Here is a 16723-nt window from a genome sequence, read left to right on the forward strand (position 1 = left end):
GTGGGCTCTCAGACCCCTGACCAGTGAACTGCTTCAGACTCTGGATTAGTGTGGGTGCATGTTGTAACAAAACAACCCCAAATATATAATGGCACAAACACAATAGATGTTTGTGTCTCTTTCCTGGAAAATTTAAAATGGGCCCTTGCTCCACAGGATGGAGAAGTTCCTTGGCCCTACCAGGCACTTCCGATTAGTGGGTGCTCTCCTCCAAGCAGCAATTCGGGGACCCGGGCTCCTTCCATCTTGTGGCTCTGCCACAGTCAACACATGGCCCTCAAGGTCACTGTAAGATCTCTATCCGGCTGGCAGAGGGATGACAGAGCACAGAGGAACTTGCAGGAGTTTGGAAGGACCAGGTCTAGAAGTGGCGCACAGGTCCACACATTCCGTTGGTCAGAACTAGGTCACATGCCCCACCTGTTTGCAAAGGAGGCTGGGAAATGTAGTCTGGCTGTGTACCTAAGAGGAAGAGGAACCGAATTTGGTGCCCTGCCAGCCAGTTTCCATCACAGACCCCTAGGTCCATCTCTGCCATTGGCTTCTTGCCTTCCCCAAGCCTCTCCTTTCTTTTATATCCACTCTCTGGCCTTGGCCCTCCTGACCCCATCCTCCCACCCTGCCCTAGATCCCCCACCTTACAGCTTCATCTGGCACAAGCTGACACCCAAGAAAAGACCAGTCCCAGCAGGTCAGAGAGGCACACAGAACAGGTTTATTCCTCATGAGTTTATACAACCACAGCACAGAGCAAGAGGTAAAAGTGCAGACAGCTTGGGCAAGGGCAGAGGGCCCCCCCTGCTGCTTTCTCTTCTATCGCAGCCTAAGTACAGACACACACCAGGTATTAAACGTGGGGAGCTGTGCCCGGCAGTGGATGTGGGCAGCATCAGAGAGGCAGCGTGGGGCAGGTGAGCCCCAGCCCTGCTGGGGCGGGGTGGTGAGGAACAGCCACCAGAACTCAGGCCTCTTTGGAGTGAAATCCCCCTCCTTCCGTGACCTTCCCCAGCCCCGCCCCGCCCTGGCTGGCTAGCTGGCTTCTACAGAGTGGTACTAAAGGAGCTCCCAGCAGCAGCACTGAAGGAGGGAACTGGAAACAGCAAAAGAAAAACTACTCTGTCACGTGACATCTAAGCAGGCCCCTGAACCCCACTGAGCCCATCACAGACCCAGGTCAGCTCTCCCTTCCCCAGCAGTTCTCTTGATCGCCTGCTCCTACCACCTGTGATTTCACCATGAAGGCTAAAATGGTCCCTCTTGTTTACTTATGAAAGGCAGACACCCCTGGGAGAGAGAAGAATGGAAAGCAGGCAAAATGGGAAGGTGCCTGAAGCTCAGCCACCCACTCCCTGCTTGGCCCAGCTCACCTGAGAAGGATGGCTGACCAGAGCCCATGCTCTCAAAGATCTCCACCTTCCCAGCCCCGTGCCACCTCTGTGACCCAAATATTGCTCCTCTCTTAGCAGAGGAGGGGATGCTAGAGGGGGAAAAAGGCAGGCAGGGAAAAGCTACTGGGGACACAAGGAAATCCAGAAGCCCCTTCTTGAAGGAAAAGCCACCCCTGTCTGCAGTCGGAGATGAGGAGGACTGAGACCCAGCCCTGCTCCATCACCTCTCCAGGGTGGTCAAGGGGACAAGGGCCTAGGTGCAAGGAGGCCTAAGGGGAGCTGGGCTACGACAGGCACAGAGCAACAGACAGACACAGACAGATGGGGGCCTCCAGGTGGGGGCTGCTGGCCAGGGGCTGCCTCTTACTCGCCATCCCAGCCTCGACTCATGGCCTGTACCACGGCCCCGTAGAGCTGGCTCCAGGCGGCCCGCATGGCTGGTGTGAACGCAGGGCCCAGGCACTTCTCCAGCATGTAGAGCAGGGACTCACCCACCGTCTGCAGAGGCAAGCGGCACCTTGTCATTCCTGAAGGCAGGAAGGCATCGTTCCATTCCACAGGTGAGAAAACTGAGGCCTGGACCTTTCTTTTCTCCTGCACAGGGTCCATGCTTCCCGAGCAAGATTCTGCCCCAATCCTTGGGTGCCACATCGGGTCCCCTTTTCCCTTAAATGTGAGGCCTTATAGTGAACCAAGCATTTCATTCCACTCAGCCTTGCAACCATCCCATGGTTGCCTGGGACCCCCAGCTCAGACCAAGCAAAGTCACTGCCCCCAGGACTCAGTTTCCTCCTCTGCACGGCAGCACTCATGGTATTAAGATCCCAGACTCTGCAACCAGACAGACCTGAATTCACTTCCTGATTCCACCATTTATGAGCTGTGTGGCTTCAAGCAAGTTTTACAACCTGAGCCTCAGTTGCTTCATCAGTAAAACAGGGAAAGTAAAAGTTCCTACTTACCAGATTGCTGGCATGATTAAATGAGACCATCTATAAAGAGCCCTTAGCACAGCATCTGTACACAGTGAGCCTTCAAGAATAATAATGGCTCTTGTTTGTTATTAACCATAACAAAATATCGCTTACTTATTCCACAAATGTTTACAGAATATCCACTAAAGACCAGGCACCGCACCAGTGCTCTAGTTAGAGAAGCCAAGGTGAGCGTGGTCCCTTCCTCGGTGTGCTGGCCATCTGGCAAGGTGACGGGACTATGGGGTAGGCTGTCACGTCCGTGGCCCCCAGTGAACCACACTTCAAGGATTCACGCCCCCTGAGTGGGGTCCCTCCACCTGGAGCCTGAGCTCATCGCGTGCCTGGCTTTGGCCAATGGGCGTTACCAAGGGGGCTGCAAGCGGAGGCAGGAAGTGTCCTGGCACATTGGGGTTCTGCCCTCTTGGAACTCAGCTGCCGCTCTGCGAGGAAGCTCAGCTAGGCCACCGATAACGAGACACCACAGGATAATGAGACACCACAGGGAAAGAGGCCCCAAAGGATGACAGGCCAACTTGGATGCACCAGCCCCAGCTGTGCTCTCGGCTGAGTGCAGTACATGAGTGGCTCCAGCCCCACCATGCGGAGCAAAAGCACGGCCCCGCCGAACCCAGAAATCGTTTGCTTGGGATGGTTTTATACACAGTGATAGGAAACCGGGCAGACTGGCGAGTCCCAAAGGCTCCTTAAGTTTCCACGGTTCTAAGAGAAGCCACACCACGGAAGAAGAATTGGAGGCTCAGAGAGGTCAAGGCAGTGCCGGGGGTCACATGGCGGGGGAGACACAGATGCAGGCCCCCAGCCCTAGTCATCTCAGGGTATGGAATGGGGAGAGAGAACAGGTGGGCAGGGAGGACAGGGAGAGTGGTGGCCTCAGGTCAGGAGCTCCAGAGAGAGGGGGAGCCCCATTACCCACCGAGAAGGAGCTGAACTTCACACCCACGGCACGGTGCTTCTTTCCCAGACCAGCAAGGTACTCCTCCAGCGAGGACAGGTCCTCTACATTGGTCACCGCAGTGTCAATCACGAACATCACCTGCCAAGGCAGAGGAGCAGTGAATCAGAGAGGTCAGAGCAGTGCCACCTGTTCACAACCACAGTCTAGATGGGGGTTCCAAACAGAAGTAAGAGAGGTCACCAGGACCCTCAGTTTTCCAGGATCAGAAATGTAAGGCAATCAGGGCACCTGGCTGGCTCAGATGGTAGAACGTGCGACTCTTGATCTTGGGGTTGTAAGTTTGAGCCCCATGTTGGGTGTATTGATTACTTAAAAATAAATAATAAAATGTTTTAAAAAGAAAGAAAAGGAAGAAATCAAAGGAGGAAGAAAGAAAGAAGGAAGAGAGGAAGTGAGGGAGGGAGGGAGGGAGGGAGGGAGAAAGGAAGGGAGGGAAGGAGGAAGGAAGGAAGGAAGGAAGGAAGGAAGGGAGGAAGGAGGGAAGGGAGGAAAGAAGGAAGGAGGGGAGGGAGGGAAGGAGGAAGGAAGGAAGGAAGGGAAGGAGGAAGGAAGGAGGAAGGAAGAAAGGAAGGAAGGGAGGGAGGGAGGGAGGGAGGAAGGAAGGGAGTGCAAGGCAATCTGAGTTTGCATGCAGGAAGTACTCAACAGTGGCCAAACTACTAATGTTATACTGTGAAGGCAGCTCCTCCCCTCTAAGGGTCTCAAAGCCCTAAACTTGGCAGCTGGATGGTGCTGTCCACCCTGGACAAAGAGAAACTGAGGCACTGTGAGAGTCACAAGCCTCTAAGGGGAACCCCAGCTTGGTTGTCATAGGCAGATGGTCCTAGTGGATCAGTGCCGACACCACCCTCAGGAGCCAGGGACAAGGCTGAGGGCAAGGGTGGGGCTGGGACCAGCTGGCTGAGCACAGGGTGCCCCAGACTCTGCCCGGCTCAGCACAGAAGGCAAGGAGCAGATGCCCCTGGCATGGGGGAGCAGCAGGAGGGGAATGAGACCAGGCCAGGGCAGGAGGAACTTTCCCTATCCCAAGTCTCTCATTCTCTCCCAGGAAGGCGTTCTGCTGGATCTCAGAGGCCGCTCTCCCTTGTCTCACCTTCCTGATGTGGTCCAGGAACTCGGGGGAGGACAGGCAGTCCTCTGGGCTGGAGAACTGGCGGCAGTTGTACTGGAAGAGGGGCAGCAGGTCAGGCTCCAGGTCAAACAGCCTGTGGGGGGAGGCCCAGGTGTCAGTCCCTACAGGCCCCCCCCTGGCTCCGCGAGCCCTAGCTGCCCAGCAGTGGCGGCGGGCGGGGGAGGGGTGCAGGGATTCAGCCGAAACCTAGAACACACCCACCAACCGGGTACTGACCCCTTTGCCATCTTTGTCAGTGCTCCTTTCCCTCCTCCTCCACCGGCTCTGAGGGGCATCCTCAGTGAGTCTCTAGGCCTCTCACAGGACCCAGCATTGAGAAGCCCCTCCATAAACAGTTCAGAGGGCTGGGACAGGGAGGGGTCCTCAAATAGGAAAGCCCTTCTCTCTGTCTCTGTCTCTCTCTGTCTTTTCTCTGTCTCTGTCTCTCTCTCTTCCACTCTTGGGTCAGAACGTCTGAGTCTCATCATGTCTGGCGGGGCTTGGGCCAGTGATGATAGCCATACTACTGAGAATTCCTTACACCTACTGGTCATTGAATACTTTACACGTAGTTAACTTCTGTATCCCTCACGATCCTAAGCAGTAGGTATAACTGTTATCCCAGGCTTACAGCACAGAGACTCTAAGTAACTTGCCTATGGTCACACAGCTTAGAAGCAGCAGAGCCACAGAGGGCTCCCCTTTTCCCTTTTTGTTGGTGTGGGAGGTGGCGGGGGGAGGTGGTGGTTTGCAAAAGCCTCCTCAGAAGTTCCCGGCTGGCTTTGGGAGCCAAGGCTCCTGAAAAACCATGGTGACAGAGCATTGGCTCTGGTGATGACAGAGGGGTTACCTAGAGACTCTCGAGGTAAGGTTGAAGATTGGCCTCCGTGCCCTTGGGTCTGGGCAACCCCTTCCCCCTCTCCCCAGGGGTGAGATGTGGGCGTGTATCGTCCCCTCCCTGGCTGTTCTCTCCTCCCAGCCTGGTCCTTTCCTCCGAAAGGTTTATCCTTCTGTTGGCGGCCTGAAGTGTGCACTCCTAGGGCCTGGCCAGTGCCTGCCCTCTGGGAGCCAGGCACACCCTCCCCTCACGGGCCCTCGGGGCACCCCTCAGGCACCACCCAAGGAAGGAACACTCAGGAACAGAGCCAGGGAGAGGGCGCAGCGCGGGGAGCAGAGCCCGCTGGCCAGAGTGTAAGGAGATCCTCAGGGGAGGACAGCCGCCCGCCCCCGGGGAGCGCCACCCCCCCTCCCCACGGCTGCGCCCACCGCCCCGGGAAGCGCAGGAGGGACTGCGCCAGCCGTCGCCGCGCTCGCTCCTTTGGCGCACTTCTGGAAGCGCCCCGGCGCCGCCGAGGCAGAGGGCCAATCTTCCCTCCTCCGGCGCCGGTGCAGCCGCCGGGAGCCCGTTTCTGGCGAGGCACCCCGCCACCCGCACCCCCGGGGCGCTCGGGGAACCCTCACCTGGCGAACAGCACGGTGCCATGCTCCAGCGGGCTGCGGCTCACCGCCCGCCAGCTCTGCCGGATCAGCTCGGGCTCCGGGCGCTCCATGCTGGCCCGGGGACGCGGGGCGCGAGGCTGGGACCCTCGGGGCGCGGGCACCGTCACCGCACGTGCCGCGCCATCTCCGCGGCGACGCGGGCCACTCCGCACCCCCTACGGCCCCCCGCGCCTCAGCCGGGCGGGGTGTAGCCGCCGCTCCTTCCCCGCCCTAGGTGGAGGCGCCCCGCCGTGCCCGCCGGGCTGGCGCTTCCGGGGACCCCGCTCCGGCCGCTGCGCCCTGCGCGCCCCGAGGCTCCGAGAGCGCCCCGCCCCGCGCCGCCCGGCTGGGGCGCTTTAAAGCAACCGCGGCCCCCGCCCTCCTCCGTCCGTCAAGGCGCTCATCTCTGGGCAACCGGCTGTGGCCAGGGACGACCTGGTGGCCTGGGAAATGCCTGGGCTTCAGAGCTTAACAGAAAACGTCGAGCCTCTCTGGGCCTCAGGTTTTCATCTGGAAACTGGTGATGATTTCACCACTTGCTGGTTAGGGCACCCAGTGGAACTCGATCACCTTAGGAGGCTCTGCATGTGCCACCTCTCCACAAGCTTCCCTCAAGCCCTACCCGGAGGCATTAGACTTTGTCCCCCTTGGCACAGGTTCTCCTTCCTTCCACCCAGAAATCAGACCAGGGGAAGCCCAGCACCTGCCTGTGTGACCAGGCCCAGGCTGGAGAGGCTCTCTGCCCTAGCTCTGGGTCTGAGGCATCCTCACTCCCCAGCCCTGCACTTTGGGGGCCACCAGGGCTCTCAGCCTTAGGGACAGGGCTGAGACTGCAGCCATTTCCAGGCAGGGCTGGGTGTTCTTGAGACATCATCTTTAGCAATCTGTGAGCTCCAGTTCTAACCCCAGCTCTGCTGGCCAGGGCCAGGTCTGGGGTGCAGCGGGAGTGACCACTGCAATACCCGGACATTGAGGGAGTTAAGTGCCAACATGCTATTCCACGACTTTCAATAGACTTTCAAAAAACTTAAACTGAAGTACTACTTCATCCTCTAACTTGAAGTTCAGGTAGTGCGATCTCTTGCTTGCCATTCAGGGTGTGAAGCGGACCACTTGCCAGGCCTGAGCCTCTCTCTTTCAAGCACCAAAGTTCCCCCGGTCCCACCCCAGTGTGAGTGGCCCGGGCTTTGCAGGGCAAAACCCTCGTTTATCTTTCATCATTTCCAGTCTCAGAGCCCAGCTCCTCCCGGCCTGCCTGCCTACTTCTCTTTCAGTGTCCTCAGCATATGGTAAGGGGGGTGAGTAGTGAGGTCTCTAGGGGCCTTTTGGCCCACCTCCTTTCATTCCATGGACACAAGACAGTGCTCAGGGCCAGTGGTAACGAATAGCCTGAGGCTCCATGCCCAGGAGTTTGTGGGGGTGCGTCCCATTCCTCTCTTCCCCACCTCCCCACACATCTCTGGGGTCTCTGGGCTGAGCAGGAGAGCCAGGCTAGAAGGCCTAGCTTGTGTCCTAAAGAGTCTGAGATCAGGGACTAGATTTCTCATTCAGTATCCCATGATCCTGCAGCCAGGTCAGCAGGTCAGGGGGGAGAAGGCCATATTATGTCTCTGGTGAGCTTCACCTTTCAGTCCCCAGATGTTCTTTGCTCTGTGCAGGCCACCTGGCTTATCTAAGGTTTCCCACTCTACCCAGTCTGCATTTCCTGGCAACAGTCTCTACTTGAGAACTTCTTGCTTCCTTTCTCCTTTGGGAGAAAGTGTCTGGGTCTAATAAGTTAGTTCATGGCAGTTAATGGTTTTAGCTGGTAAGTGGTAGAGTCAGCACTCACTCTGCCTAGAATTCTAGAGCCAGGAGAAGGGTTGCTAAGTGCACTGTAATCCCTGCTTCCCTGGGAGAAAAGGCTGGAGAAACCAGCTGGGCCTCTGCAGGGCCAGCGGGAGAGAGGGGAGAGGAGGTTCCAGGAGACGGAAGGTCTGAGTCCGTATCAGAAGTTCCCAGGATCTCCCCTCCTTGCCTGGCATCTGCATGACTCAGGCAGGAGGTGCTAACAGAGGAGAGCTGAGTGCTGTCCTAGAGCCAGTGCTGTCACTGAGTGGACTGTCAACAGTAGACAGTGACAGAGCTGGCATTCATGGAGCACTCCTGTCCCAACTCTGTGCAAGGCTCTTTGTGTCATTTACTCCTTGTCTTCACGCTGTCTCTGCCAAGAAGGTACCATTTGTTTCAATCTGGTTATACCGTTGAGGAAACAGAAGCCCAGGGGTTCGGTAACTAGCCCAAGATCACATGGCTGTAAGTGGTGGGGCCAGGAGTTGCCCTCAAGTCTGACTCCAGCCTGTTCTCTGGACCTCTGTGCTCCTCTGCCCCCTTCACTTTAACGGACCATGACCAAGAGCTCTATCCGTAGTTCAGACCAAACCAAGGTCACTGGGTTTGGGTCAGTGGTTACTGACTGGTGTACTGGTACTGGTATACTGGAGCTGACTCTTAGATCGCCTCTGAGAGCCAATGGTGTGCACTGATCTTTCCAGATTCTCATCTAGTGACGTCAGGTTGCTAGCCTGAAATGGGCCATGGTGAGAATATGTACACCATGGAAATTGGCAAGTGCAATACCCCAGGCCTTTTTTCCCCTCCCAGAAAACCACTGGTCTGGGTGCACCAGGAAACACTGGGCCCCAGGTGCACTGTGGATGCGTTAAGCAGAATGCACAAAGGAACGTGCTAAACGTGGACACCTCTGAGCTGAGTCCAGGCCTTCTCCCCGGGGACCCAGGGTTGTCTGTTGTTCTGGGAAGGTGCTTCTATCCCAGAACCAAGCCGGAGAAACAGAAAAAGCCCAACTTGGTGTCCAGTCCTGGCCCTGATATTGACTAATCACAAGAGTTGAGGCAAATAATTTAATCTCTCATGGGTAGAATGGAAACAAAAGCAGCATTGGCTTCACTGTGCCTTTATGAGGATGAAGTGTCACTGATGTGTCGGTGCTTAGTAAACTAAGCTGTGCCGGTCAAATGTGTTTGGTCCCTTCCTAACTTGCCTGGACTTGGCATCTTCCCGCCCCTGAAGCACGTCCCCTTCCCTGCCTCCTCCAGCCCCTCTTGTCTCAAGGGGGAGGGGGAGTCAGGCCGCCTGCACCTCACAGGGCAGTGCCACTCCTCTCCTCTTCCACCCACTGCCCCACACACACCAGCGCTCACCTCCTTGGGACGCTCGCCATCGCTCCTGATGACAGAAGACCCCTGCGAGATGGGGCCTCTGGCGAGCACAATGGCAGCTGCTACAGTGCTGGGCTGTGTGGCTGTCTCAGACATGGACACTCTTACTCTCCACTCTCCTTGCCCTACTGTGTGGCAGGTTACCAGAGAAACAGTCCAGCTTCCTACTTATTTTGGGATAAGTTTAAATAAAAGAACAGCCCTCATTACTCAAGTCACCTTGTACGTGGGAGGGCCCCAATGTCCCTCGGGGTGACGGGGCTCACCTGCCCAGCCAGGGCCTCTGCTGAAATTAGAATGGCCTCAGACACCGGGACACGGTGGAACGGTTCTTGCCCCCAAAACATTCCTCTCTTTCTGGGAGCCCGAGGGAAAGTCAGGTTCAATTAAGTACAACAAGAACACCATGGCTTTCAAAATAAGCGCTATTTATTACAAAAGTAAATGGCCTCTGATTATCTGTGGAAACCTTTTTTTAATATAAAATTGTGGCTCAAGAAGCTGGCTGGAGGTTGTGCTCACAAACATCTTCTTCCTCCACCAGCAAGTTTGTGGGGCAGATCACATTTCCGCCGATTCCTGGGCACTGGAGCTCATACTCAGGGCACCACCCTGACAGCCCCTCTCCCCAGCATCTGCCAACAACAGAACCTGAACACTTGCAGCTGCGTCCACCCGCACAGCCTCGTCCCCAGAGAAAGGTCTGTTCATCTGGGCTAAGAGGAAGCGGGGGGAGTGAGCAAGCAATTCTCTCATCCTTGGAACACAGTAGAAGAGACGGAGGAACCCTTCGTTCCCAGTGTGGCCAAATGAGGAGGGAGCCACGGGGAGGAAGCTGGCTGAGCTTTCTCCTTCCCCACCCTCCCCCAGAGTGGCTGCCCCTCTGGCTCCTTCAGGGTTCCTCCCTTCCAACAAGTTCCTATTAGGAAAGAAGAAGGTGCAAGGGAACAACGGCCACCTCCCAGTTGTCATCAGGCCAGTGCTCTCAGCTGAGAGGCAAGCACAGATTCCTGCACTCGCCCTGGGTGGGCAGGAGAGCCCACCCAAATGGCTGTCCCCACCCAGCTCAGAAGAAACCAACTCTCTGCCTTTGGAGAGGAGAGACAGCGGTGCGGTGGAAAGCGTAAGCAGAGGTTCTCCATCCCTGTTCTTTCCTTCCAGAAATGCAATTAAGCACACAGCCCAGACTCAGCACACAGGCAGCACTTCCTGCCAGGGGAAGTCAAAAGGGCTGCAGCCCTGGGAGAGGGAGGTCATCACACCCCAGATCTAATTAACAAACCTGCCTTGCTTTTGACATTGCTGCATTTCCTCTATTAACATTAATGATGGCTGGTCCGAACGGCTAAGGATGGCCAGAAGCTTCCCTCCCCACCGCCCAGTAGGTAGCACAGTCTGTCCCTGGGACCAATTTCCAGTCTCCGTGGCAACCGCCTCCCAGAGATGCTCTAAAGAGCTCTGACCCTGTCAGAATTGGTGGGGGCTACAGAGGAGGGAAGATGAAGTGTGGCAGAGCCTCATCATTAAACCTGGAAGCATCACAGCCCTCCGAGACAAAATACTCTGTCATGTACTTGCGGGAGGGAGGCAGGCTGAGGAGCTGGCCTTGGGCTGGTTCGGTTCTCACCCAAGGGTTTCCTTAATCTCTTCTATTTGGGGAAGAAGTGAAAGGAACAGCTAGCTCTGAGCTTCTTCCTTGGGCTTTAAAGTGGCAGAGAGTAGAAGCTTTGCTGCATTTCTAGGTGCTCTGGGTCCTTGGGGAAAGAGATTAGTGAAACAGTGACACAGAGAAAGGGGAATGAAATGGAAATGGGGTGTCAGCAGGGGAAGACTAGAGAAGTAAAAGGAACACCTCATGAGTGACAGGGACATCAATCCGGACGGGCCGCACGGCCTACTGGGACCCCAGCCCGGCACCACAGATCCCTGCCCTGCTGCCCATCACCCTCGGCTGCTAAGAAAGGGGCCCCAAAGGCTCTCCCAGCCATCAGGAGAGTGCGTCTGCCCCACTGTCGCAGCCAGGCTGGATGCAGAGGGAAAAGGATGGTAGCAAGAAACACCTCTGGCGAGCAGGCCCTGAGAACACACAGCAGCCCAGGATAGGGTGCCATTCCTCCCACAAGACATCACTTAATACTCTGAGAGTGAGGAAGCCAGGGCTGGTGAGCTCTCAGCGAGCCGCCTTGCTCTGGAGACTTCCCAGCAGCTGCCGCCCAGGAAGCAGCTGGGAGGCCGGCCCTCCAGCCCAGAGGTGCTCCGCTCTGTTTGTTGGGAGGAGAGCGGTGCAGCGTGGACAGTCCCGTCTGCTCTGCCCTTGGTGATATCCCAGAGTGGGGTCGGTGAGCTCAGCCTTCTTGGAGGTCAGAGAATTTATGATGGTCTTACTTTCAAACCAAATCCAGTGTGAAGGAAAATACCAGAAAATACTACTGTAGCCCTGGACTATTTCTTGAGTTTATGACACTCAGCTGTCCACAGTCACAGTCTATATTCCACAGGTATATGGGCACATGTACCCTCACACCCCCACACACATCCCTCCTTATGTTGCACACTTGGGGAAACAGACCAGAGAGGTGGTGTCCTCTATTGCTGGGCCATTCCCAGTGGTAGGACCTCTGCAGACAGAGCCGTGGCTCTCCCTTGTGTTGGGTTAAGTTCCGGGTGTGCCCCCAGAGCTCGGTCCTGGAAGGCAGCAGAATTCCTCAGGCTCCTCGGGCAGCTTCGCCCACAGCTGGGAGGGTCCAAGGGCTGGCTGCACAGCTGGCTATGCCCAGAAAGTTCCTGGACTCAGGCTGAAGTCCTTGCAGTAGCCTCAAAAGTCCCATGATTCAAGCCACCTTAGTCCTGCCATGGGACTTCGGGGATCCTGGGCTAGGGGACCAACCATCCCGTAAGCCAGAGGGTGGAAGAGGTAGAAGCTGTGAGAGAGAATCCAGAGGGGGGCAGGTGGCATCCAGTGCCTTGGCATCGGCAAGCAGCCCTACAGACCCTTGAAATTCAGCCATCCCCCCCCCCACCCCCCCCGCTAGAGTTCATTAGGTCTTCTCCACCTACAAGATCTGCTTGTTCTTGTCACCACAGTCTGTCTGGGTTCGCCGTTTGGGCACACTGTAGTCTGAGAACTTAGCAGATGCTGACTTAATGACAATGAAGGAAAGGGCTCCTCCCAAGAGGCCCCAGGGAGAGACCAGCCCAGGGGTCTGGTCATGGCTGTTTGGCTCAGAGTATATGTTGTAATGTGCATGTGCTCTCAGGTCACAGACCCACCATTTGCAGTTCATGCTTTAATGCTGCCTCCCTGGCAGCACTAAAGGCCAGTGACTCTCAACAGGGGATCTGTGAGACTGGCATGAAGGTGGGGAGAGGAGGGGAGGCTTGCCAAACACCCTCCTTCCAGTTATTCTGAGCCACAGCCCACACCACTCTTCCCACCCTCTCCCTCAACCTGCCTCCTCCAGAGCTGTCTGGTAGGGAGCCATGGCCATATGAAACCTGGAACCCACTGGCAAAAGGAAAGAATGCAGAGTTAGCCCCTGTTTCTCCTATCTGGCTGCACATTAGGGTCACCTGGGGAGCTTTGAAAAATGGAATCAGAGCCTCTGGGGGTGGGGCCCAGTTACCGGAGTGCTTTAAAAGCAGAGTTTAAAAGCAGAGTGCTTTAGAATCCCAGGGGATTCTAAAATGCATCCAGGGCAGAGGCATCAGACTTGTGGGTGGAGAGTGGGGGACAGCTATGCAAGGAGTGGGGAATACTCACCTGTAGGCAGTTCCCAGGAGCAGGCTCAGGTTTCCCACCACATACAGGCCCCTGGCCAGGAAAGAGGAGGCCAGGCTCCAGGCCCAGAGCCGCAGGAGAGTGTCCCACAGAATGCCTAAGGGAAAGAAGAGACCTAGCGCCAGTCTGTCAGAGGATGACTTCTGGGGATGCCTCACGAAGGAGCCACTCCAGGTCAGGAAGCAGGGAGACCCCCCTCAGCATTGTTCCTCTGCCCCTCTCCCCCAGGTCCAGGTAGGCAGTGCTGACCTGTCAACATGCTGGAGAAGAGCATGGCTGGGAAGTAGTGGTGGAAGTAGAGAATCCGGCCCATCAGGAAGAATGGGAAGTAATGGAGAATCCAGCCAAGCAGGAGCTGACCGCCTCCTCGCAGCAGGACCTGGGACAACCCTGGGCCCCAAGCAGCACAGCCCAGGTTAGCAGCCAGGGAGAGGGCAGAGACCCGGGGTCCTTGTCCAGCTCTGCCCCTTCCCTGCTGTGTGTCTGGACCGGGCTGCCTTTCCTCATCTGGAGAATGCTGAGCAAGCCTAGGCAGCTGGAAGAGAGGAGCAACTGGCCCTCGAGAGCCTTGCACATTACCCACTCAGGGAGGCTGGCACCCATGCAGGTGCACCAAATACCAACAGGAGGCAGCCTAGCCTCTAAAGAAACCAAGATGCTCACATCCCACAGGTAGCTGCCCCCATCCCACCTTCGTCTCCCACACCTTTGCTGCCACACAGATCTTTGCAGCGGCCGACAGGAGAGAGGTGAAGTTGGAGATGAGGATGGAGGGGGACAGAGGGGGCCTAGGACTGTGGCTGTTCACAGAGGGAGCGGCACAGGGTAAAAAGAGCCTGCGGGAACGTCTCAGGGGCTGCAGTCCGTGCCCTAGGGGCTCCTCCCTACCCCACTAGAAGATGGGCCATGGAACAGGGAGGAGGCAGAGGAGAAGAGGTGGGTAGCTCTCTACAGAGTGTAAAGGTTAAAAGCGAAGTCTCTGGGGACACCTGGGTGGCTCAGTCAGTTGAGCATCGAACTCTTGATTTCAGCTCAGGTCATGATCCCAGGGTTGTGGGATCAAGCCCCCATGTGTTGGGCTCCATGCTGAGCATGGGAGCCTGCTTAAGATTCTCTCTCTTCCTCTGCTCCTCTCCTCTGCTCTCGTGCTCATGCTTGCACTCTCTCTCTCTCTCTCAAAGAAAAAAAGTGAAGGCTCTGAAGTCAGACTGCTTGGGTTTGAATCTCAGCTCTACACTTACAAGTGTATGTTCTGGGACAAGTCTCTTCTCTTTGTGCCTTTGCTTCCTAATCCATAAAATGGGGGTAAGAATGTTCTACTCTACAGGGCTGTTGGGAGGATAGGCATTCGGTGACTGAGCTTTAAAGAAGGGAGAGAGTGGGGGCTGAAGGCAGAATGGCCCAGCAGAAGTGTAGGCCCCAGCCAGCTGCTAGGTCAGGGGAGGGAGAGCCCAAGGGACCCAACCTTCAACCTCCGCAGGCAGGTGTGCCCCTCTCTGCACAGCTACAGCAATGATACTCCCCAAGAGGAGGTAGAGGGCAATGCTCAACAGATTCAGCCACCAAACCACCTGCATGGAAAGGAGAATGGGCAGGTGAGAGGAAAGCCGCAGCCCCCAGGCTGAAGGTCTACACAGGGAGAGGGCTGGGCACTCACCGGGTTGCCAAGCAGATACACACGGAAGTCTGTGTCATTGATCCCTGAGAAGCGCAGGCCCTGTGGGGCAGAGGACACCCTGCTGATCCAGGGCCCAGTGCATCCAGGCCACACGTGCTCCGGTGGGGGGAAGACCAGTTACCTTTCACAGATAGGGAGCCCGGGCAGGAGGCTCAGAAAGTGCCAATTCTACATGAGCTCTCGGGGAAGGTGGGTCAGAATCAGGACAAAAAACAGAGCCCTGTCGGCCAGCCACCTCATGCCAGGTAAGGCCTTGCCTAGTTACCCTAGCTCACCCCACCCAACCAAGTCTCAGTGATCTCCTTTTTGGCTCCATTTCCTGGGATAAACTCTAGCCTTGAGCCCTACCTGATAGTTGATAGGCCAGTGCCAGGGTTTGGACGTGAACTCATTGTCCTTGGGTTTGAGACCATTGTTCCCCTGCAGGAAAATGGCAAAAAGAAGCTAGTCAAGGCAGAGATCTAGAGAGCTGACAGAAGTGTGAGCAATGGGCATCTCTGACATATGGCCAAGTGTCCAGAGGAAACCTCCCCCTACCGTCCCCCTCCCTGCAGGGAAGTCAGGTGCTCATTCTCAGTCACTGTTCACCTGCTTACAACTGCCTTACTTCTCCCAACACACAAGCTTCCATTTCCACCAGAGACAGTCCATTCAGACCCACTATGCTTGAGAGAAAAGAGAATGAAAGACTTGTTTCCTGTGAGCACAAAACATACACCCATCTTTCAGACCAAGGAGAAGGTGTGAAGAGAGCTAGTGGGGATACAAAATCAAGCCGACTTATGTGTTCCCTCAGGAACCCAATTTCAAACACAGAACCAGAAATCTGATGAATTCCCAGACTTGGAAAAAGTTACTTTAACCTAGTGTTTCTCAACTTTTTTTTTTCATGATTGCCCCTCCTGGAACTTTTCAGACATTTTTTCCCTAAATGCCTCCAATGACATTTTAATACCACAGCAATACTGTAAATATGTCAATATACTGGATGACTACCTATGCTTCATACATGAAAAAGTTAAGGGTTTTCTGCCCTCCAAGAACACATTTTACCCTCTGGGTGATATTACCCATTGAGAATACATACTTTAGCCTGAAGGAACAAGATTCAGCCCCTTTAATCCAGTAGCTAAGACTGTCCAACAACCTGCCTCTACACAGCAAAATCAGGGCTTTTCAAAGGCAAGAAGGAAAGGATCAGGACCCTGGATACTAAGCACAGGCCTGGTGTCAGCCTCATTATCAGAACAAATTGAGAAGGCACTTCCTGAGAACAGTTGTAAGATGCTGTGAGTTAGGTCAGGGTTTCTCCATTGAAGGGCCTCAGAATGAAGAATGAATCTGGACCCCAAAGGAGCTGTGGAGGGAAATGAATTCCTTCAAACCAGTGCAGTTCAGTCCCAGGCTCAAGGACTCCAGCCAGAGCTATAACAAACCAGGGGCATCCTATTTACTACCTTAATGTCAGAAATCCAGTTCCTTTACTAAACCAAGAAATGGAAGGAAGGAAAAGTCTGTAACCATTAGAGGCATATACATTTGTACACCGTTCTCTATGCTTAACACCTTGAGTGGGCTCGTTCCAGCTGACCTCACCAGACGAGGCAGCCTTCTCTGCACAGGACTCAGGCCCTCCACTCAGCTGGCAGAAAAGCCCTCTCCCATGCAGTTTCCATCATCTGGACTATTTTGATCTCTTTCCCCATCTTGATGCTACATTGGTTGAGTAAGAAAGCTCCTTTATGCCCTTTTATTCCTTGGCTCTACCTCTTAGATAATGAAAGAAGAAACGAGACTATTCAGACTTAGTCTTAAAATTCTACCCAGACGAGGACACCTGGGTGGCTCAGTTGGCTGGGAGACTGACTCTTGATTCCGGCTCAGGTCATGATCTCACGATTCATGATATCAAGTCCCATGTCAGGTTCTGCGCTGACAGTGCAGAGCCTGCTTGGGATTCTCTGTCTCCCTCGCTCTCTGCCCCTCCCCCGTTTGTGCGCATGCACACACACATGTGCTCTCTTTCTCAAAATAAGTTAACAAAACTTTAAAAATAAAAAAATTCTACCCAGACCTAGAATGATATTTTGACTGACAGGCACATATTCAAAGGAG

The 16723-nt window shown here is 55.3% G+C and overlaps 2 protein-coding genes across 6 annotated transcripts in view; both read right to left on the reverse strand.

Annotated features, from left to right (window-relative positions):
* Positions 1 to 709: 709 nt before the first annotated feature.
* On the reverse strand, positions 710 to 6123 carry NGB (neuroglobin). The gene is made up of 4 exons (XM_042940679.1): positions 5914 to 6123; positions 4435 to 4546; positions 3300 to 3419; positions 710 to 1886 (listed from the first exon to the last, which is right to left on the reverse strand). The coding sequence occupies exons 1-4, from the start codon at positions 6000 to 6002 to the stop codon at positions 1752 to 1754; spliced, it is 456 nt and encodes a 151-aa protein (XP_042796613.1). The 5' UTR covers positions 6003 to 6123; the 3' UTR covers positions 710 to 1751.
* Positions 6124 to 9559: 3436 nt separating this feature from the next.
* The window catches only part of POMT2 (protein O-mannosyltransferase 2), a 43959-nt gene continuing 36795 nt past the window's right edge, over positions 9560 to 16723 (reverse strand). For all 5 annotated transcript variants that reach the window (XM_042943908.1, XM_042943907.1, XM_042943909.1 and 2 more), the window contains 6 exons: positions 14957 to 15028; positions 14588 to 14647; positions 14396 to 14501; positions 13180 to 13320; positions 12913 to 13027; positions 9560 to 12073 (listed from right to left, as the gene is read on the reverse strand). In XM_042943908.1, the coding sequence (XP_042799842.1) occupies positions 11968 to 12073; positions 12913 to 13027; positions 13180 to 13320; positions 14396 to 14501; positions 14588 to 14647; positions 14957 to 15028 (600 nt within the window). In that variant the 3' untranslated portion in view covers positions 9560 to 11967. The remainder of the gene's footprint in view (positions 12074 to 12912; positions 13028 to 13179; positions 13321 to 14395; positions 14502 to 14587; positions 14648 to 14956; positions 15029 to 16723) is intronic.

The sequence above is a fragment of the Panthera leo genome, chromosome B3 (genome assembly GCF_018350215.1).
Source record: "Panthera leo isolate Ple1 chromosome B3, P.leo_Ple1_pat1.1, whole genome shotgun sequence".
In the NCBI taxonomy this organism is placed as follows: Eukaryota; Metazoa; Chordata; class Mammalia; order Carnivora; family Felidae; genus Panthera; species Panthera leo.

Excerpts from the sequence above, each read along its gene's own strand:
- NGB (XM_042940679.1), bottom strand. The coding sequence starts at position 6,002 with ATGGAGCGCCCGGAGCCCGAGCTGATCCGGCAGAGCTGGCGGGCGGTG. Across the intron at positions 3,420-4,434 it reads TCCTGGACCACATCAGGAAG|GTGATGTTCGTGATTGACAC; the intron begins GTGAGACAAGGG and ends CTGCCTTGGCAG. Across the intron at positions 1,887-3,299 it reads TGAAGTTCAGCTCCTTCTCG|ACGGTGGGTGAGTCCCTGCT; the intron begins GTGGGTAATGGG and ends TTGCCTCTGCAG.